Genomic DNA, 22,719 nt, shown 5'->3' with positions numbered 1-22,719 from the left:
GTGGATATAAAACTGATTAAACAAAAAACGTTACATGGTGATGACTTTGAACCCATGAGAACTGATGAACTCATCCAGTGAGATAAGGTAGATATAGAAGAGGGCCCAGGACAGAGTTTCTGGGGATACTGAGAGAAATTATTATACTATTATATTAATAATCAATTATTAAATTGGGATCCAGGTTTTTCCCTCAATTTCCACATTAAGGCCCAGCTCTTGTTAAAGTCAGTCTCTAAAGGACATGACTGATTGAGATTACCCTTAACCCTCAAGGAAGATGCTCTTCAATCTTGGGCAGGACTCCACCCAAAGCAGGAGATCCAACTTCTGTTTAGACTAGAATATAAACAGAATCCAGTCTGAGTGAGTCCTTTCCCTGGGGAAAGGAGCCCCTGTCCTTGTACCCTTACATTACAGTTTAGGATGACCCAGCTCATGAAGGAGAAAATCAACCAGAGTGGTCTAGATGGAGATTGATTCACCTGTCCAGAGTGCTTAAGGTGGCTGAGTCTCACGATCAAGCCAAATTCTAAGCAGGATGAGCTGAGGACTTCTAGCCTATCTCCTTATTAAATGTCCATCAATCAGGGCTGATTTTCACTTGTCAGGGGCATTCTCCTTCAAAAAAATATTGAAGGCTTTCAGGGTCCCACTGGGGGTCTTTGATTACCAAGAGAAACCACTAACCATCAACTCACTCATTGTTGGCTAGCCTAATTAATAAATTATGAATTACCCAGGAAAAAAAAAAGATACAGTCTAGACCAGTGGTGTCAAACTCAAATAGAAATACAGATTACTAAAAGATCCCTGAGGGCCATATATCGACTTAGAAAACAACATAGCAACATATTATCCATGTTCTATTGTGTTTTTATTTATTTTATTAAATATTGTCCAATTACATTTTAATGTGGTTGGGGCTGTACTGAATAGTATTGCAGGCCATGCAAGACACTTCTTGTTTGGATGATAATAAAGTTAGATGAATTTACTGCAGAAATAGCTGAATGACTAACCCAAGGATCAGGCTTTAGCAGCTGAATGTCAACTGATAAGGGGTTCTTTAATGAAGTACCTCAAAAAACCCATCCTTGGCCCCATGCTGTTGAAAATTAAAAAAAAAATCAATGAATTCAATAAAGACATAGATGTCATGTTTGTCAAACTCGAAGATGACATGAAGCTTACATGGATAGTTAATATGCTTGATAACAGTCAGGAGACAAAACGTTTTTGATAGGCTAGAACTCTGGATAGAGTGAAATTCAAGATGAAATTTAATAAGAACGCATGTAAAGTTCTCTGCTTGAGTTAAAAAAAAATTCATGAATATAGGATTAGAGACTTATCAAGACAATAACTTCTATGAAAAAGACCTGCAAGTTTTAGTAGGCTGCGTGCACAGTAAGTCAATAACAATTTGGCAACCAGAAATACTAATGCTATTCTATGATGCATTAAGGTAGACATATTGTCCACAATAAGGAATATAATAGGTTGATTAACCTCTGTCCTGGTCAGAATACATCAATTTCAGGGGCATTTTAGAAGATAAAGAGGTAACTCCAGTAAAAAGCAACAAAGAGGATGACAGTAATGAAGAATATGCTACATGAAGCAGCAGGATCTTTTCCTGAAGAAGAAAGTATTTAGAGAAGGCTAGCTGTTTTTAAGTACATGAAGGGCTTTCATGTGGACAATGAATTAAATTTGTTGTGCTTGTCCCCAAGGAGCTTATCTAAGAGCGATGAGCAGAAGTTACTGAGAAGCAGATTTATGTTGGACATAAGGAAAACTTCCTAATAATTACATAATATTAATATTACCCAAATAATGGTGTTAGTTGTGGTTTCTTTTTGGTGAACTTCTGGTCACTAGAGGTATTTAAAGACAGGCTAGATGACCACTACTTAGGTTTGTCAAAAGTAGGAATTATTGCTCCGGTAATGGTTGGATTATAAGACTTCTGAGATCCATTCCAATAATTAGATGCTGTCCTTTTGTTATCTAAGAAGTTATCTAGTTGAATTTCTAGCTGTGAGCTAAAATCTAGCTTGAATTCCCATCAACTAAGTAGATTGTTCTCTGATATATTGTCATTTAATCTTTGTTATTTTTCTGATGACACGAAGCTCTTTAGCATTATATTGATGTATAGCTCTATTTGTATTATGCTAAAATTTGGCTCCTTATAATTTCTTTTTTTTAAATTACTGTATATTTTTTTTAACGATTTTTTGGGTGAGGCAATTGGGGTTAAGTGACTTGCCCAGAGTCACACAGCTAGTGAGTCTTATGTGTCTGAGGCTGGATTTGAACTCAGGTCCTCCTGTCTCTTGAGCTGGTGCTCTATCCACTTCGCCACTTAGCTGCCCCTAATGTTTTTTAACATTAAAAAAAAATTGAGTTCTTAATTTCCTCCTTCCCTTCAGGCCTTTCCCCACCTACTGAGAAGGTAAGCAATATGATATCAATTATACATGTGAAATCAGATAAAACAAATGTCTGCCATTTTGCCAAAAAAAAAAGGCAAGAAAAAGAAAGTGAAATAATTATACTTCAACTGACACTCAGAATTTACCAGTTATTTCTCTGGAGGTGGATAGCATTTTTCATCATGAGTCCTTTCAGAACTATTTTTTATCATTATATTGATCAGAGAAGCTAAGTCTTTCAAGTTGATCACCATTACAATATAATTGTTACTGTGTACAATGTTCTGGTTCTGTAACCTCCCTTTGCATTAGTTCATATAAATCTTCCCAGGTTTTTTTCTGAAACCATTCCCCTCATCATTTCTTATGTCACAACAGTACTCCATCACAATCATATACCATGACTTGTTTATCCATTGCCCAATTGATGGGCATCTTCTCAATTTCTTATTCTTTGCCACCACAAAAAGAGTTGCTAGAAATGTTTTTGTACAAATAGACCTTTTCTTTTTTTCTTTGCTCTCTTTGGGATATAGAACTAGTATTGGTATTGCTGGTCAAAGAGTATGCACAGCCTTTTTGTTTTTTGGAGAAGCAATTGGGGTTAAGTGACTTTCCCAGGGTCACACAGCTAGTTAAGTGTCAAATGTCTGAGGGTGCATTTGAACTCAGGTCCTCCTGACTCGAAGGCTGGAGCTCTATCCACTGTGCCACCTAGCTGTCTCAAGGTATGCACAGTTTTATAGCCTTTTGGACACAGTTCCAAATTGTTCCCAGAATGATTGGACCAGTTCATAATTCCACCAACAGTTTATTATTGTACCTCTTTCACCACATCCCTTCCAGTCACTTTGATTAGTGTGAGGTGGTCAACTGGGGAATGGCAATTATTTTTATAAATTTGACTGAGTTCCCTATATATTTGAGAAATGAGGCCTTTATCAGAGAGATCTGCTGTTAAAATTTTTTGATAATACTTCACTGTCTTGGGTACCATTTAGCAAAATGTGGTTTCCCTAATTATCACCCTAATTAGGTCTCTTTTTGCTTTTGCTTTGTATGAGATCATGATTGCTACCCCTGCTTTTTTTGCTTCAGCTGAGGCATAATAGATTCTGTTCCAGCCCCTTATTTTAACTCTGTGTGCCTGTCTTTTTGTTTCAAGTATGTCTCTTGTAAACAACATATTGTTGGATTCTAGTTTCTAATCCATTCTGCTATTGACTTCTATTTTATGGGTGAGTTCATTCCAGTCACTCTTATAGTTATGACTACCATGTATTTCCCTCCATCCTATGTTCTTCTGTTTATCCTTCTTTCTCTTTTTACCCTGGCCCTCCTCAAAAGTCTGTTTTGCTTCTGATCACTGCCTCCCTTAATACACCCTCCCTTTTATCACATTCTGCTCCCCCTCCCTCTACCTTTTCTCTTATCCCCTTTCCCTCCTACTTCCCTATTAAGTAAGATAAGTATGTATGTATATAGGTACGTGTATGTATATGTATTATGTATGTACATATGCACATATATGTATATACATATATCTTCCTTTACAGACATATATATTCTCCTCTCTTAGAACCAATTCCAATGAGATTAAGGTTCAAACATTGTTCACCACTACCCCCCCACTTTCCCTTCCACTATAAAAGCTTTTCCTTGAGTGCCTCTTTTATGAGAAATAATTTCTTCCTTCTTCCCTTTTCTCTCAGGGTATCCCTCTTTCTCTTCTTTTTTTATGGGGGGGGACCATCCCAATGTAATCAACTCACACTCATGTTCTCTTCTAACTTCCCTTATAATGATAAAGCTCTCAGGAGTTATGTGTATCATCTTCCCGTATAGAATCACAAACAGTTTAATTTTATTGAGTCTCTTAGATTACTCCTTCATAACTACCTTTTTATGCTTCTCTTGAGTCTTGTGTTTGAATGTCAAATTTTCTGTTCAGCTCTGGTCTTTTCACCAGGAATGCTTGAAAGTCCTCCATTTCATTAAATGTTCATTTTCCCTCTAAAACACTATACTCAGTTTTGTTGGGTAGGTTGTTTTTGGGTGTAAGCCTAGCTCCTTTGCCTTTAAGAATATCATATCCTAAACCTTCCACTCCTTTAACGTGGAAGCTGCTAAATCTTGTGTAATCCTGACTATGGCTCCACTCAATCTGGCAGCTCTGGAATTTGGCTATAATATTTTTGGGATCTTTTTTAGGAGGGGGATCAATGGATTCCTTCAATGTCTATTTTATCCTCTGGATCTAAGATATTGGGGAAGTTTTCTTTTATAATTTCTTGAAATATGATGTCTAGGCTCTTTTTTGGTCATGGCTTTCAGGCGGTCCAATAGTTCTTAAATTATCTCTGTTTAATCTATTTTCCAAGACAGTTATTTTTCAGATGAGATATTTCATGTCATCATCATCATCATCATTGTCTTCTTCTTTTTCTTTATCTTCTTCTTCTGTTGTTGTTTTAGTGTTTCTTGATTTCTCGTGGAGTCATTAGTTTCCATTTGTCCAATTCTAATTTTTAAGGAATTATTTTCTTCAGTGAGTATCTGTACCTCTTTTTAAACCATTTGGCTAATTCTGCTTTTTAAGGAGTTCCTTTCTTCAGTGGATTTTTTTTGCATTTTTACCTTTTGGCTTATTCTGTTTTTTAAGGTGTCATTTTCTTCAATGAATTTTTGTGTAACTTTTACCATTTAGTCAATTCTGATTATTAAGGTGTTATTTTCTTCAGTGTTTTTTGTGCCTCTTTTTACCAGGTTGTTAATTGTCTTTTCATAATTTTCTTGTATCACTTTCTCTTAGCAATTTTTCCTCTATCACTCTTACCTCTTTCTTTAACTCTCCTAGGAATTTTTGCTGGGCTTCTGTCTAATCTGCAGCTTTTTCCTTTGAGGCTTTGCTTACAGCTGTTTTTACATTGTGTTCTTCTAGTTTGTGTTTTGATTGTCCGTGCCACTATAGTGGCTTTTTATGACCAAGTTCTTTTTTTGTTGTTGCTCATTTTTCCAGCCCATTTCTTAACTTTGATCTCTTCAACTTTGTTAAAGTTGGGCTCTGTTCACCCAGATGGAGAGGCACTGTTTTAACCTTGAGGTTTTTTTCATGCTGCTGCTTTCATGGTTAGTTCTGGCCATCTGAAAATTTATGGTGCTTCCAAGGTGGTGTGATCAGGAGAGAGGTATGGTCACTGCTCTCCTGGTCTGAGCTCTGGTCCTCACCCATAAAGGGCCCCTGCTCTCCTGCAGCTATAAGCATTAGTGTTCCTCTCTGCCCTGGAATCACAACCAGGGCCCTTACTCCCTTGTAACTGACCACAAACACTTTTCTCCACCCTGGAACTGAAACTCAGAACTGCATATGGGCAACAGAATTGCCAAATAGCACCAGTACTGTACCCAGTGCCAGCAAAGGGTTCCCTTTATCTTCTTTCTGACCAGCTGTCTGACCCTCTTATGTCACTGGGGTGAGAGCCTCGAAAGCTGAAGACAGGGCTCTTGTTCCCTTGTGACTGTGACTGCTCCTCTCTGCCCTGGTACTGTGACTCAGAACTGGTGAAAGGGTAACAGAGCTGCCAGACAGTCCCTGTTCCTGCTCCTAGCTGTTAGCATAGCGGTCCCCTGTGATATCTATCTACCCAGATATTCAGTCTCCCTACCATCCTGGGTGCTGGGCTGCTCCCCACTGCTGTTGTCTGTTGCTGCTCTCCACTCCTGGCCAGCTCCCACACAAGTGCCTGCAGACTTTTCTATCTTCCTAAGCTGCTCTGGGCTAGAAAAACAACTCATTGTGACTTTTTCTTGGCTGTGCTGCTCAGAATTCAGTTTGGTGAATTTTTTTATGTTGTTGTAGAAGAGGTTTTGTAGGAGTTGAAGCAAAGTTGCCAACTTCTCACTTTGCCATTTTGCCACACTCCAATTCACAATGCCCCAATATTTACACAAATATCTTCATTTAAACATTTTCAAAATAAATTATCCCCTTTCCCCTACAGCCATACCACCTAGAATAGGCAGGCAATAGCATCACAATGAAATACAAGTAGCTTAGTTTTCATTCTGACTGGTGGAGGACATTCAGTGGGGCCTAGCAGAATAGAAGCTGAAATAAGTACCCTCTAATTCCCCAAGGAAAGGTGCAGTTAGGTGGTACAGTGGATAGAGCACTGGGTCTGAAGTCAGGAAGACCTCAGTTCAAATTTGGCCTCAGATACTTACTAGCTGTGTGACTCTGGGCAAGTCACTTAACCCTGTTTGCCTCAGTTTCCTCATCTGTAAAATAAACTGGAGAAGGAAATGGCAAACCACTCCAGTATCTTTGCCAAGAAAATGGGGTTAGGCAGAGTCAGCAATGACTAAAATGACAGAACAACAGTTCCTCAAGAACCTCAGTGTTAAACTTAGCCTCTGGCTCATGGATACCTGGTATTGGCAAGACTAGAAACAACTGCTAGTTAACATATATTACAACTAAATGATCTATTTCCTTCCTTTCTTCCTCCCTCCCTTTTCTTTCTGCTAAGTCCCTTCTCATGCCACTGTACTTATAAATAGAAATTAATTCTTTTAATTAATGAAGACTAAAGGCCTTACTTCAAAGATATTACAATTTTCCACATGGTAGAACACAAAGTATGGAGAGAAGGGACCATTTGTTATCATCCTTGACTCATAATTTGCTCAACTAAAAACATCTTCTTTTCCTCTATCTTCTTACTTCAAAGAGAGGGAAGTTCACTTGAGGACACTACCAACAATGAAGGGCATCAGTGAAGGTGGCAGACTAGGCTCCAGATGCTCATGAAAATATAACAAGTATCTAGATCCCAGGGTTGCCACCACACTCTACAATGGAACTTATGTGAAAATGAGAGGTACAAAATTTTTTTATAATACCTGGCTTCTCAAAGTCATCCAGAATGAATAACTGTCCCATTATTTCCAGTTTAGTGCAGAATAAGCCCATAGGAGTATTTACTTTTAAAACTAAATTTTATATTTTTTAAATGAAGTAAATCTATTTTCTCTCCCTCTCACTTTCTCCTTCAATTGAGAAAAGAACAAGAAAAACAATACCCTTGCAACAAATATTTTGTCAAGTAAAACTAATTGCTTCATTAGCCATGTCCAAAAAATATAAGTCTCATTTGGTACTCTGAATCCATAGGACAGCATGATTCATCCTGGATCTTCTGGAATCATGGTTGGTCACTATGTTGATCAGGGTACTTAAGTCATCCAAAGTGATTTTTCTTTACAATATTACTGTTATTATGTGTGTTGTTTTCTTTTTATCAGTTTATATTTCAAGTCTCCACGGGCTTCTATGAAACCATTTCTTTCATTATTTCTTAATACACAATAGTATTCCATTAATTCATATACCTTTGTTCAGCCATTCCCCAATTGATGGGCACTCCTTTAAGTTTCCAGTTCTTTATCACTACAAAAAGAGCTGCTATAAACGTTAGTAATATTTAATTCAGAATCAGGATAGCCCCAGAATACTTCTTATTACATGGTATCCAAATCACATTAACCTTATTAATACAGAGTCACTAATGCTTGACCAAGAGATATATTTACCCACCACATCATTCGGGAGGCTTTGAAGATCATCAAAAGGAGTTTCCAGAGTGTTGGTATCCACATTCAGAATCACAACATCTTCCAGGGCCATAGTCCTAACTTTCTGTAAATAATCACATGGAAAAGAAAGAATATGTTGAAATTTGGAGTGCACTCACCAATAATAATGACATCTCAGATTTCTATAGTAATATAGTATAAGATATAGGTTTATACTATGATAATATATATATAATATGAGGTAATAAAATTACGTCATGTATTTTACAGCAACATGATAATAATAACATATTTCTATACTATACTGTCTTAAGATTTACAAAATGCTTTCCACGAAAAATTTCTGTGAATTAGGGAATGGAAGTAATATTCCCATTTTGCAGGTGGGTAATTGAGGATCATTTTATTAAGGTGACTTCCCTAGTCACACATCAAATAAGTATTAGAGCTAGGACTTGAATCTAAGTGTTATGATTCCAAACCCAGGGCCTTTCACCTATACCATGTTGCCTCTTTTACAAAGTTGCCAAAATATCCAAATGTGTCACCTAGTACTTTTTACTCCCTAGCAGCTGATAGGAATTAGTCTTTATTGCTCCACATTATTTTAAGGGTTCATCTTCCTTTCATAGTTTATGTTCAATGTTCTATAATTCTAATGTTTTAAGATTCCATCTTGCTCTAACATTCCATGTTCCAAGGTCCACAGGAGAGCTATCATTGCATGATTCTATAATGGTTGCAATTTAGCAACTTTTTGGTCACTGATTACATTAAGGAACATGAGCAAAAAAGACTCAAAGGAAGAGTAAGTGAAGGATGCGCTTGGTGTTGCTAGTACAGCCACTATCTAGTCGTTAACAGCAGCCGTCTCCAAATTTTTTTGATCGTGCAACCCAATCAGTTAAAAATATTCAAGCAGGTACCATTAATATATGTATATTTAACTTGCATAAAAGTTATATAAAGAGGCCAGGTGTCACTGGGGATAGAGAATTGGCTTCAGAACTAGAAAGACTTTGGGGCAAGACCCATCTCTGATACATATTGAAGTGTCTCTGTGCAAGTCACTTAGCCCCTTGCTAAGTGCAATTCTCTAAGAATATAAATTGTAGAGAACACACCAACCTGCGTTAGTACAGGGATATTCTTTAGCTGGGAGTTCTTATACCAGTGAAATCACAGGTCTATTCTTAGCCCCATCCCTACAAATTACTAAATACTTTATCTCTATAAAATACTTGTATTAATAATTATATATTATAAAACATTAACTAGAAAAATTTAAAAGATGAGATGAAGATGAAGTAGCATTAAATCCTAGAGTCGGTAGGGAGCCACTGGAGTTTACTGAGTAAATAGTGAGATGGCAGGAAGGTGGGGAGACCAATTAGAAACACGTTGCAAGAACTCTGGTAAGAGATGATAATGTCCTGAATATAAGTGGTCACTGTGTGTAGAGAGAAGGAGACACAGGAGAGTTTTTGGAGGTAGAAATAACAAGATCATTTCTGTCACGACAAGAGGGGTGAGAGCCTAGGGTGACCCCAAGGTTCAAAATGGGTATCTGGGAGGAAGGCAAGATTGAAGGTGCTGCCCTCAACAATAAGAGGGAGATAAGGTAAACAATGCCGCCTGTCCATGTCTATTCATCCTGTGTGGCTCATTTTGTCCCACTTAAAAACAAGAAGGGGGGAGGGTCAGATTCAGCACTCTTATTCATAGGTCACTGCTGCAAAGGGCAAAGCCCAAACCAGCGAGAGAAGTCTGATGCAACCAGGAGGTGATCTATTCTAGAGAGGCAGGAGGCAGAGGACGGGGGCATGAATTTTGTCCACATGGTACCAGCAAGAGGTGAAGAAGGTCTGAATGAGGTCAGTGACTGCATGAGTAAAGAGAAGGGGGTGAGTATGAGAGGTGTGGAGGCAGAACCAAGATTTGACAACTGATTACGTATGTGAATATGAGGTGAAGGAAAGATGTTAAGGTTGTTAGAATGTGAGTGGCTAGAACGATGGTGCCCTTGACAGTAATAGGGAAGTCTGGAAGATGGGTATGTTTGGGAAATAAAAGAATGTAATGACATCCAGAACCAGATCACAATTCATCCATGCCTTCTCATCCTGTATGATCCATTCTTTTCCACCCAAAATCAAAAGGGGGAAGGTATGTCTCTTACTGGTCACTACCTCCAAATGCAAAGCCTGGGGATAATTCCAATAGCATGTGAACATGACCAGTTTAGAAAGGGAAGACTAGAAGCTGGTACAACACAAGGAGATCAGAGAGGAGAGGAGAGGGGTAAGTGTTGAGGGATAAACATAAGTGTGGAGATGTTAGAGATAAATCCTAAGATCAGCACCTTTGCAGTAAGGGTAGAATACAACCTATCTCACCACCCTCCAAGTGGTCAGTCACTTGGAGTTAGTCCACAGCCAGCTAGGATGATGCCACTGCCCCCAGGAAACCCCAGGCCCCATTTTGGAGGCCAGAGATCTAAAGGACTCCAGAATATCTGCTTCTGAACATCAGGTACTGGACTATCATTTTCCTGTTAGTTTTGGCCTCCTTAAAAAGTAGTCCTCCTATAAGACTTAGAGAGATACATCTTTGCTTCCAATTATTTTTTAAAAATCACTCTATCCACACAGCTTGTGTTTCTTACTTTGAGGAAGAAAATTCGGCAAAGATATGAGCAGATGTCAAAAACGTCCCCCAGAAACCCTACCCAATTAAAAATACTAACTGGTACTGAAGAACACCCAACAGCTCTCATGTAGCTAGGTCCACGAACACATTCCCTCTCTTTTTTAGTTACAACATATGCCAAGGCCTCTGCCAGAGGCAAACCCCACCCCCACCAGCTGCTGTGGGTTCTTCTCAGCAATGAAAAAACACACACACATGGACAAACACTTTAGCTACCCAACTGGCATTTCCTGCACAGAGGAGCAAAACCAAATGTGACATTTCCTCATCGATCCCATTAATTAAAAAATGCCTTCCTCTTTATGTTGTAGTGGGGACCTTGCTTGACTTCCTGCCCTCTGAAGTCACAAATTCAGCCAAGGCTGTTAACACACACAGTATAGAAATGCTTTGATTTAGAACCTGATGATAAAAGCAAAGGGCACTAACAAAAGGTGGTGTGGTGTATCAAAGGTTAGCAAGACTTCGGTTCAAATCCCAATTCTGAAACTTAGTAGTCATTTCTACTCCCTAAAGTTTTTTTATCTGTAAAATGGAGAAAATAATCCTCATAAGATCAATTTCACAGGATTGTCATGAAGATCAAAGATTTTCGTCATCTAAAGAGTGCAAATAGTATTAGTCCCTGTTTTATGGAAGAGGAAACTGTTACTTAGAAAGGTTAAGTGACTTTGCTAAGCTCTGACAGTTACTAAATGCTGGGCCCAGGTCTCCTAACTCTCAGTTCACTGTTCACTCATTCACCTAACAGATACCTATCAAGGACTATAAACTGCAAAACATTGTGGTTGGTGTTATAAAGTTTAGCTAATACATGGCCCCAGTTCTCATGGAACTTTTATTTTAGTAGGAGGTTAAAATACAAAAAGATCACGATTAACATAAAAATTTTTAATTAAGTATACCATCAATGTATAGAATGTGTTAGGTGAGATGTAAAAGGGAAAGTCATTCCTGACTTGAACAGGGGAGATCTGGGAAAGCTTCATGAAAGAAGTAGAATTTGTGCTGGACATTAAAGGACATTTAGAAATTCAGCAAGCAAGAGGGGGATGGAAATCCTGTAAGCTTGTGAAATGAGCTCCCCTCTCTCAAGTGAGTATAGGTAGCTGCTCTCTATAGAAAGCTGTTCCTAGAAGAGTACCAATACCTCCTCTTCCTTGTGGTTACTGGCTCAGTGATAGGGACACTGGAACTTCCTCCAGCCTCCCTTGTGTATAGGTCAATTTTAGTGAAATGAGCTTCATTCCCAGAGAATTTGCAAACTGGGTATCACAGTACGTATAAAGGGCTTTACGCTCTCCAGAAGAAAAAAAAAATCCAACAAAAACATAAACTATAATCATTCTGAGGGAATGAAGATTCACATGGTTCTTGATAATGCACAGTATATACAACTATATTTCACATAAGGATGATTAGAAGCACAGAATACCATAGTTAAAAGAGGCTTAGAATAAAGAATGTTACGTATATCAAAGCTGAAGGAGTACTTAGACCACAGATTATTAGAAATGCAATAGACTCTAGAGCAAAAACTGTTAGGACATAGATTACAAAATGTTAAGAGTTGGAAGAAATGGTTAAGGGATAGAATTCTAGAACAAAAGATTTTGAGCAGAAGAGTGCTAGAAACTACAATGGTTCAATTAACAAACTATGTTTAAGCTACTTTGCTTGGCCCTCCAAAATCTTATATTGCCCCTTTCCAGCCTTACCTCACAATGCTTGTTTTTACATACTCTGCATCCCAATCAAGTTAAAGGGGATTACTCTCTGTCCTCCAAATATGCTCTGAGCTCTCCTACATTTCTACATTTGCTCAAGCTGTTATATATTCCTATAATGTACTACCTATCCATCTTTGCTCAACATCTTCCATGAAACCTTCTTTGATTATTTTTCCATATTCCTCACCTCTTTGCCCCTTACACCTTACATAGTATTTTGTACCTTTTTAATGTTGTTATTTTTGGCTTCTCTTCTTCTAGAATGTCTTTAACTTCAGTATATCTGAATTCTCAATCTATTTTTCTCTCTTTTGTTTCTTTGGCGAAGACTGCCATCGTAGATTCAAGTTGTGTGTTTGTTTTTTAATAATTTTAATTCTAGAATTCTATTATTTTTGCTGTGTTGGACATAAATTCTCTTCTCAATATTCTCATTTCTCATTTGAACCACTCAAGAACAGCATGTTTTAATTCTTCAAATTCTACAAGGTCTCCTGTCTCATGAAGTGTTGGATCATTTTCCTTTGTGCTGCAGTATTTATTCATAGATGTATGAATTAGTTTATTAGATCTAAAGGCCATATTTCCTTCTATTGTTACTGTTTTTCCTGTTGACTTATTTGCTTATGTTCAAGGCCTTTGAGTTTTGCTCTTCCTGAAATCTTTGATGATTTCAGTCTCCCTCTCCTCCCCCCTTATTTTCTCCTGTTGTTCATTCTTTGACTCCCTCCACTTCGATTGCAGTTTCCTTGGGGCCTGGCTCTCAAAGCATCTCAGCTTTCTCCCATGCTGGGCAATTCATAGTTCAACAGCTTATATCTATGTCCTAAGTGACTTTAGGGTAGTCAGAACTGGCTCCAGCTGGGGTGCTGCGATCTTTTCCTCAGACGCGGAGGAATGCTATAGAATATGTTCCCCCTTCCTTGCCCCACCTCAACCAATGTATCCTGTCTTCTCTCCTTCTTCTTAGTTCTTTGACTTGTGCCAGCAGTTCAGAGCTTTGTAGCAGTGGAACTATGGGGCTGTGACATCCAGCAGGCTTTTATTCCTGAAGGGCTATCGCCACACTGACTGTCTGTCACAAACTGGGCAAATTTCTGAAGCCTGGAGTTGAGGTTTCCATGTCACTGGAAAGAGAGATAGGAAACTGATATGTGGGGGGTGGATTTTGTTGCAAGCCTGTGTCATTTCTTTGGGTCTCCTAGTGTAGCCATGCTGTGGTAGCATGAGAGGTGGTGCAAGGGTATTGAGTAAGCTCACAGTCAGTGAGTATCAGTTCATACTTGTATATGTTTGTGTGTGTGTTTCAATTTAATTAATTTTCTTTTGGATTCTGCATGTCCTAGACTGTGGAAACAGCTGAAGTTGCTTTATCTTTGATGTATAATTTCTGTGTTGCAGAAGTTGTGGGGAATCAGGGAAAAAAACCATGTTTTTGTTGCTCATGTGACTTAGAAGTCCATTTTGTACTTTTCTAACAAACCATGCAATCACTTTCATTCCCAGAAAGGATGAATCAGACAAAAGTTCCAGGTCTCCATCCTCATGACTTCACTGAACAAAGCAAGTCTCTTTGTTTACCACTTTTATATGGGTCGTCTACTAGAATATGAGCTTTCTGAGGGCAAGGACTATTTTGCTTTTTGTATTTTGAGCACTCAGCACAATGGTACGTATTAAGCAATCAATAAAGGCTTTTCATTCATTCTGTCTAGACTATAAACTCCACAAAGGCAGATACCATATTGCCTCTAGATGTTACATTTTCTCCAATGCTTAGTACAACATTCTGCACACATTGGCACTTAATAACTACTTGATTAATTATATTATAGTATCATGTTAAGGCTAAAAGACAACATAGAAGTCAGCCAGCCCAACTAGTTCTCAACCTAAACTTCCAGCTGTAAAGATTGGCTGCATGTTCATTTTACTTGCAGGGAATAAACAAATATTCCCCATAATGGAGAAAGAAGAAATACAATAATTGTATTAACACTTGTACAGCACTTAAAAAGACAACATGGTGTAGAATTCCAAATTTTAGACATGGAATCAGATATGAGTTCGAATCACTATTCAAAACTGTATTGGCGGGGGCAGCTAGGTGGCGTAGTGGATAGAGCACCGGCCCTGAATTCAGGAGGACCTGAGTTCAAATCTGACCTCAGACACATAACACTTAACTAGCTGTGTGACCCTGGGCAAGTCACTTAACCCCCATTGCCTGGCCAAAAAAAATTTAAAAAAAAACTGTATTGGCTGTTTCACCATAGGCAAGACAACCTCTTGGAGCCTCAATTTTCTCATCTATAAAATGGTGATAAATACTGTTTGCATTACTTACCTCACAATTCCTCTGGAATTGCTATTCCACAAATAGTAAACTTCCTTTCATTTCAGATATCTTCTTTTTATGCTTTTTATGCCTGTATGGCATTCACAAAGATATGATTCCCCCCAGATGACACTGAATTCTCTTCTGCACTAGTTGTATCTTCCCAACTGACTCCCCCAATGAGTTATAATACTCTTTATTCTTCATTACCTCTTCACCTTTTCTTTTGCTAACACTACTCAGTACCTTTTCTCCTTCAAAGTTCAATTTTGCTAACACCAGTCAAGAACCTTTCCTTCTTTGAAGCTCATTCCATTGAAATTCATCACCCAATTCAGACCACAGTGACTTGTCCTCTAGCTATAGCTAGATGGCACAGTGGATGGAGCACTGGACTGGGAATCAGGAAACCCTGAGTTTAAATCCAGACTCAGACACTTACTAAGTAGGCAAGTCATTTAACCTTACTGTGTCTCAGTTTCCTCATCTATAAAATGGGAATAGTAACTAATTCTGAATCAACACCTGCCTACTGGACATTTCAAACAAGATGTCCCATTAAGTATCCCAAACTCAACATGGCCAAAACAGAACTCATTATCTTTCCTACTTTTCTTCTGAACTTCCTTAATCTCTGCCAAGGCCAATACCATCCTTGCAGTTTCCCAGGTTTGAACTTTAGTATTATCCTCAACTCCTAATTTTCTCTTACTAGCAAATCCAATTGGTTGCCAAATCTCCCCACTTCCACAACATCTTCCACATTTGCCCTCCTCTTATTACTCAGAAAGCCTACCTCTTACTTTAGCCCCTCATCACCTCTCATTGCCTGGGCTACAGCAATAGCCTCCTAATTGGGCTCCCTTCCTCAAACCTCTCTCCACTGCAACTCATTTTCTAACTAACAGCCAAGGCGATTTTCCTTAAATAAAAGCCTGTTAATATCATTCTCTTACTCAAGAAACTTCAATGACTCCTTACCTCTACGATAAAATATCCATTCCTCTATTTGGCTTTTAAAGTGCTTTGAAACCTAGCACCAACCCACCTTTCTAGTCTCATATTATTAACCTACTCACCCTCTATGGTACAGCCAAATTAGCCGTGATGTTCTTCATACATGGCTTCCCACTCCCCACTCCTATCCCCATGCCTTTTTCCTAGCTGCCCCTCATGCCTGTAATGCATTCATTCTTTACTTCCTCAGCACAGAATCTATTTCTTTCATAACTCAGCTCAACCACCACCTTCTACATAAACCTTTTTCTGATTCCCCCAAATGCTAGTGCTCTCCCTCCTTAAACTTGTTCAGCTGGTCAGTTGCGTCTGACTTCGTGGCCCTGTGGACCAACTGTCCATGGAGTTTTCTTGGCAAAGAGACTGGAATGGTTTGCTATTTTCTTCTCCAGTTTTATGAAGGCAGAGGCTAAATGACTTGGCCAGGGTCACATGGCTAATAAGTATCTGAGATGAGATTTGAACTCTGGTTTTTCTGACTTCAGGCCCACTGTTCTATCTACTGTGTCACCTAGCTTTTCTACTCCCCTTAAAGTACCTTGCATTAATTTCACATTTATCGTGTACATATACACATACATACACACACACACACACACACACACACACATATATATAAAATATATTTAGATTTGTACATGTTATTTTTTTTTCTAATAGAATATAAGCTCCTTGAGAGCAGGGACTGTTTCATTTTTGTTTTTGTACCTCAGGATCTAGCATATGGACTGGTAAATAGGTGTTTAATAATAAATGTTTGTTGATTAATTGATTATGATCCTCACCCACATGGGATATGACTGGCTTAGAGGAAAAAGGAAGAGGGGGCAAAAGAGAAAGGGAGAAGAATGGAGAGGTCAAACAGTCCTTTAATTTAATTTAAGATTCTACAGAAGTACACAGGGAGCAGTGACATTTCCCCCTTACCACCTCAGGCCCCCGAAGGTCACTGGGCTGCCAAAGAGTTGATAAACTTTGCTTTTTCCTTCATCTGAAGGATCAGGAAGGAATAGACACTGATTTGCTCTTTCCTGTTGCACAAAATTAAAAAGCTCAGTTTGACAGCTCAGAGGAGCTGTGAATATGTAGCTGGAATTTTCCAATGTACTTTAACCAGAAACAGAAGTTGGTTATAAGAGAGGTGATAGAACACTTCTTAAAAGAAGCCAACCTCAAACCATTCCTCAAAATGTAACAATATCAGACTCCTGTTAACAAGGTCAAAGATGACTAAGCAAGGTCGCAGAGCTATTTTGCCAAAAGCCCATAATCCCCAATCAACAATAGAATATTAGAGCTGGAAGGGAGCTTACGACAGAGAATATTCTGTAATAAAGCACAGAACCTCAATGTCACATTTGGAAGAAACTTTAGAGACTATTTTATAGATGACAAAATTGAGGCCCAGGAAGAAGTAACTTGCCCCAATACTTCCAAGTATTTAACAGTACGTAAGGGAAAGTTAAGCCTCCTTTAGCATTTAAAGTTCTCTACAAAGTGGTCTCTGCGTGCCTTCTTTGTCATCCAACCCAAAAGGCTTGTTTGCTGCTCTCCATCTTCTGTCTCAGTGCCCTGCACGGGTTGTTGCTCACTCCTGGAACACTGCACCCCAACCTCTGACTCTTAAAATATTCGGCTTCCTTTAAGACCAATCTCTTCAAGGAGGCCTTTCCTGGCCTCCCCAGCTACTACAGCCATTCTTTCTATGGACACCTTTCAATTATTCTATATTTATCTTGTGCGTGTTAGGATTTGTATATGTTGTCTCACTCGCTAAAATGTAGTTCCTTGAGGGCAGGGATTGTTTTTGCTTTTTCTTCTTGTCCCCAGTGCTTAGTACAGCGCCAGGCACATAGAAAGGGCTTAATCAATGCTTATTGATGGACTGCTTGATCTATGAGCCTTAAATGCCTCCAATATCCTTTATCTGGTTTCTTCTTTTGCATATTAATTAAGACTAGTCCCCAGTTAAAGAAGATCTCTCTTAAAAGGAGCTAGTTTCTTCATTCGACTGAGCAAAACTAAGAAACAAGACTGAAAAAACTTCCTCCTGGATTTTGCTAAAGAAGAGTTCATACCTTTTAATCTATATAAGTTACTTGGGTGACAAATCCTATTATCTTCCCAACAGAAAGAATGTTTTTAAAGGCTTCTAAGAAACAAGGTTATTTAGTCCCAAGTTTGGGCTGGCTTCAGAGTCACCCTATTTCTCTGAAGTAGTATGAAGCAAAAAGACAATTTTTAAGGCTGTACTCAAGAGTTGATTTATAGATATTATCACCTGAAGGTGACATTTTGAATCTAACTGTGGAAATTTAACCTGCTATTCTAATTTTTTGGAGCTTAACCCTGCAACTTGACATGTTAGCTATCCCTTTCAGCTGTATGACATTTGCAAATTTGACAGACATGCCTCCCATGGCTTCAACTAAGACACTGATAAAATTGTTGAACTAGATAAATGGGCCACTCCACTAGAATTCGTCCTCCAAGTTGACTTTAAGTCACTCACTGATGGCTATTCCTTAGCGTCTGGCTATTCCATCCATTCCAAATCCACTTCTTTGGGCTACCACTTCTCCATTTTGACCAAGTATACAATGCCTATGACATTTCCCCCACCTACCAACCAGTTTAGTTATCCTGTCAAAATAAGAAATGAGGTTAGTTTGGCATTATTTGCTCTTGGTGAAATCATGCTGGCTTTTAGTAGTCTCCCTATCTATACGCTCACACAGGAGGTATAAGTCATGTGAAGTCCTCTAAGTCTCTTCTACCTCTATAAGTCTTTTCAACAAAGTGTGAATTCTCCTTGTCTTTTGGGTCCTGATTTAATTGAAGCTTGAAGCAGCAGAATAATGAAGATCACTCAATGAACACTTTGAAATACTAAAACTTATACACTGGTGCTAGCTGGCCTTGACCATTAAAAGGAGGCAGTAACACAAAGTGAGAGAGGGACATAGACACTGATCCTGAGTTGCACTGCAGATTAGGGAAGAGGCTTGGAAATCCACAGAGCTTCTAGAGGGAACTATGTGCATGTAGGAACAAGGATTTAGAGAGCCTCAATGAAAGAAAGGAAAGAAACCTAGAGCTTTGAAAAGAGAAGGTGGGAAATGAGATGGAGAAGCCCTGACCCTCTCAGACCTGGAGAGAATATCATGTGGTCCCAAAGGGAAAGACAAAGTGACAGAGCTGGGAAGCATGTGCAAAATGATCCCATCCTTTCAGAGTCACTATGAGTCACATGAACTGCATCTCTAGAGAATGGTGGGGTTTCTCAGAAGAGAGAGTTGTTCGATGCTCTCTGGAAAGGGGAGGTTTCTCGGACTGTTGAGAGACTTGGATATTTTAATATTTCAATAAAGTACTTCTAGAACTTTTCCAGGCATAGAAGTCAAGTCTCTCAGTTATAGTTTATACCCTTGGTACTTTTCCCTTTTTTGAAAATTGAGACATTTGCCTTTCTCCAGTTGGTGGCACATTTCCCATTCCCCAAGATCTTTGAAAGATCACTTAGAGGGGTGAGAAAGCATCAAAACCAGTTCTTTCAGTATCCAGTGATGTAGTTTGGGCCTGGTGACTTGAATCTCTTAATAACACAGATACTGTATTATTTATCTTGGGTTTCCATTACCTGCTAACCATTTTTGTTCTATCCTTCCATGTATTAAGATCATTCTCTTTGGCAGAGAAAACAAGCAAGATAACAATTGAATTTACAGCATTCTCACCCTTACCCATTGTTATTAGCACATTCATTGAATAGTAGGCCTAGTCCTTTAAGCTTTCTTTCACTGTCCAAATTAAAAAAAAAAAACCCAAATACATAACCTTCTACTGGAACCAGCTCATTGCTAGCATTAGCTCATTTTGAGATTTATGGTTCTGATACCATTCTATTTTTTTTTCTTTTCTTTTCCTTCTTTTTTTTGGAGACAATCAGGGTTAAGTGACTTGCCCAGGGTCACACAGTTAATAAGTGTCTGAGTCCAGATTTGAGCTCAAGTCCTTCTGACTCCAAGGCTGATGCTCTATCCACCGTACCACCTAACTGCTCCTCCTGACATCATTCTAAAAGGGACATACTACTCTTTTGCATTCATCCTCATTTACTATGCTTCCATCTTTTAACATGTCTTTTAAATAATAACAGCAATAATAATTATGATGATAGCTAATATTAAAGTACCTATTATGTGCCAGGTACTGTGTCAAGTACTTTACAAATATTATTTCATTTGATTCTCTTAAGAACCTGGGAGGTAAGTGCTATTATTATTCCTACTATACTGATGAGAAAACTGAAGTAGATAGAGGTTATGTGACTTGCCCAGGGTCACACAGCTTATAAATATCTGAGGCTAGGTTTGAATTCAGTCTTTCTGACTCCAGGCCCAATGTTTTATTCACTGCGCCACCTAACTGCTTCAGATTTTTATTATTCTCATATGCCTTCAAACTTATTTGTTTAATTTCTTTTATAGCATTCTTTTTTTTTTTTGAATTGCAAATTCTCTCCCTCCTTCCAGCCCATCCACCACTCACTGAGAAGGGAAGCAATGTGATACCCATTATGCATGTAAGGTCATGCAAAACATATTTCCATATTAACCATGTTCAACATTGCAAAAAACCCCAAAAAACAAACAAAACAAAGAAAGTGAAAGAAATATGTTTCAATCTGCACTCAGAGTACAGCAGTTCTCTCTTTGGAGGTGGATAGCATTTTTCAACATGAGACCTTTGGAACTGTTGTGGATCACTGTATTGATAAGAGTAGCTTAGCTGATTGTTGTTACAATATTTCTGTTACTATGTAAAATGTTCTCCTGGTTCTCCTCACTTCACTTGCATCAGTTCATACAGGTCTTTCCATGGTTTTCTGAAAACATCCTGCTCATCATTTCTTATAGCATAATATATTCCATCACAATCATATATCATGACTTGTTTAGCCATTACTCAATTAATGGGTATCCCCTCAATTTCCAATTCTTTGCCACCACCAAAAAAGATGCTATATATATTTTTGGACACGAGTCCCTTTCCTGTTTCTTTGAACTCTTTTGTATATAGACCTAGTAGTAGTATTGCTGGGTCAAAGGGTATGCACAGTTTTATAGCCCTTTAGGCATAGTTCCAAATTGTTTTACAGAATGGTTAGACCAATTCACAACTTCACCAACAGTGTATTAGTGTCCCTATTTTTCCACATCCCCTCCAGCATTTCTGTCATGTTAGCCAATTTGATAGGTGTGAGGTGGTACCTCAGAATTGTTTAATTTACATTTCCCTAATTGTGATTTAGAGCATTTTTTCTTATGACTATTGTTAGCTTTGATTTCTTCTTCTGAAAACTGCCTGTTCACACCCTTTGGTTTTTCCTCAATTGAGAAATGTCTCTTATTTTCATAAATTTAACTCAGTTCCCTATATACTTGAGAAATGAGACCTTTATCAGAGAAACTACCTGTAAAAAAATTTCCTCCAGTTTCCTGCTTTCCTTCATGCCTCCAGATTTTTAAAATCTGAATTGGTTAATGAATTCTCCATGCAGCCACATTGGTCTATTTAGGCAACTCCCTCATTTTCTCTTCATCAGAATCATTTTTTACCTTCAGAATCTGATTCTTGGGAGTATATCCTTCCTCTTTGGCCAACTTCCCTTGTAGAGCTTAGCTTACTGGATTTTATCTGTGCTTTCTCTGAAACTTTTGAAAAATATTCTCCCCAAATCTAAGTACATGTGAGACTGTACCCAGCATTCCTGTCCTCCATCATGAATTTTAAACTAGAGTGATCATATTCCCCCAAGGTTCCTATTATTTATACTTCAGTTCTGTCTTGCTAGTCCGAATTAAATCTGGAAAAGCAGTCCCTCTTGTTATTTCCTCTACCTTTTAAGGACTGAAATGCAGGAGACCACTCATTTTGGGGGTACCTCTGCTCTTGCAGAAAAGGGAAAGCTCCAGCTTATGTCCAGATAGTTGAAGTTCTCCATTATTCATATAATTGGCTTCCATGCCATATCTGTGATTGATCTGTGTCCTAAACTCCTTATTGAATTGCCTCTTCTGCCTAGGTAGTCTGCATTTGCTTCCGTATCTCCCTTCTTTGATCTTCATCCAAATGTTTTTTTACTGTTTCCACCATAGGTTCCTGTATTCCTTCACATGAATGCATCTATATACCATATGCCAATCATGAATGCCACCCCATCAAGTCTTAGTGATACTAATGGGCTCAAATACTGATCAATGAAACAAGCATGTATCAAGCACCTATCAGGTGCAAGTGACTGGGAATAAAAAGACACCCACCTTCCCCCAGAAAAACACCCCAACCTCAGTTTCTGTCCAATGGCAAGTTACATTCTATAGATGGAGACAACAATTAAGCAAGTATAAAATACATAAAAGGTAATTTTTTTTAAGGTGGGGAAGAGGTAGTTAGAAGCTATAAGTGAATTGGGAAAGGCCACATACAGAAGACAGTACTTGAGCAGAGGTTGGAAAGAAACAAAGGATTTTAAGAGGCAAAGGTGAAGAGGGAGCACATTCCAGGTCCAAGAGACAGACTATACAAGGGCACGTAGAGTAAGAGGAGTGCTGTATGTGAGTACTTCAAGAACGGAAGCTTGACTGGATAGAGGTGTATGTAAAGGACACATGTACACATATATACATACATGTATATGTATATACGTATATGTAAGACTGTGTGTGTGTGTGTGTGTGTGTGTGTGTGTGTGTGTGTGTGTGTGTATATAATTTTATAAGGCTGGAAAAGTAGGTTAGATGCAGGCTGTGAAAAGCTTTCTATGACAAAACAGAGGAGTCTCTATCTGATGCTAAAGATAATAGCCACCGGAGTTTTCCTGCTG

General features: G+C 38.5%; 1 protein-coding gene across 7 annotated transcripts in view; it reads right to left on the bottom strand.

The window, feature by feature from the left end:
- The window catches only part of DENND1A (DENN domain containing 1A), a 691,139-nt gene that overhangs the window by 227,896 nt on the left and 440,524 nt on the right, over positions 1-22,719 (bottom strand). For all 7 annotated transcript variants that reach the window (XM_078150133.1, XM_078150134.1, XM_020967516.2 and 4 more), the window contains one exon: positions 8,038-8,139. In XM_078150133.1, coding sequence (XP_078006259.1) covers positions 8,038-8,139 — 102 coding nt within the window. The remainder of the gene's footprint in view (positions 1-8,037; positions 8,140-22,719) is intronic.

This window comes from Phascolarctos cinereus, unplaced genomic scaffold (assembly GCF_003287225.1).
Source record: "Phascolarctos cinereus isolate Bilbo 61053 unplaced genomic scaffold, phaCin_HiC Scaffold_2;HRSCAF=192, whole genome shotgun sequence".
Classification (NCBI taxonomy): Eukaryota; Metazoa; Chordata; class Mammalia; order Diprotodontia; family Phascolarctidae; genus Phascolarctos; species Phascolarctos cinereus.
The sequence above is the reverse complement of the archived record's forward strand: the minus strand, read 5'-3'. Positions and strand labels throughout refer to the sequence as shown.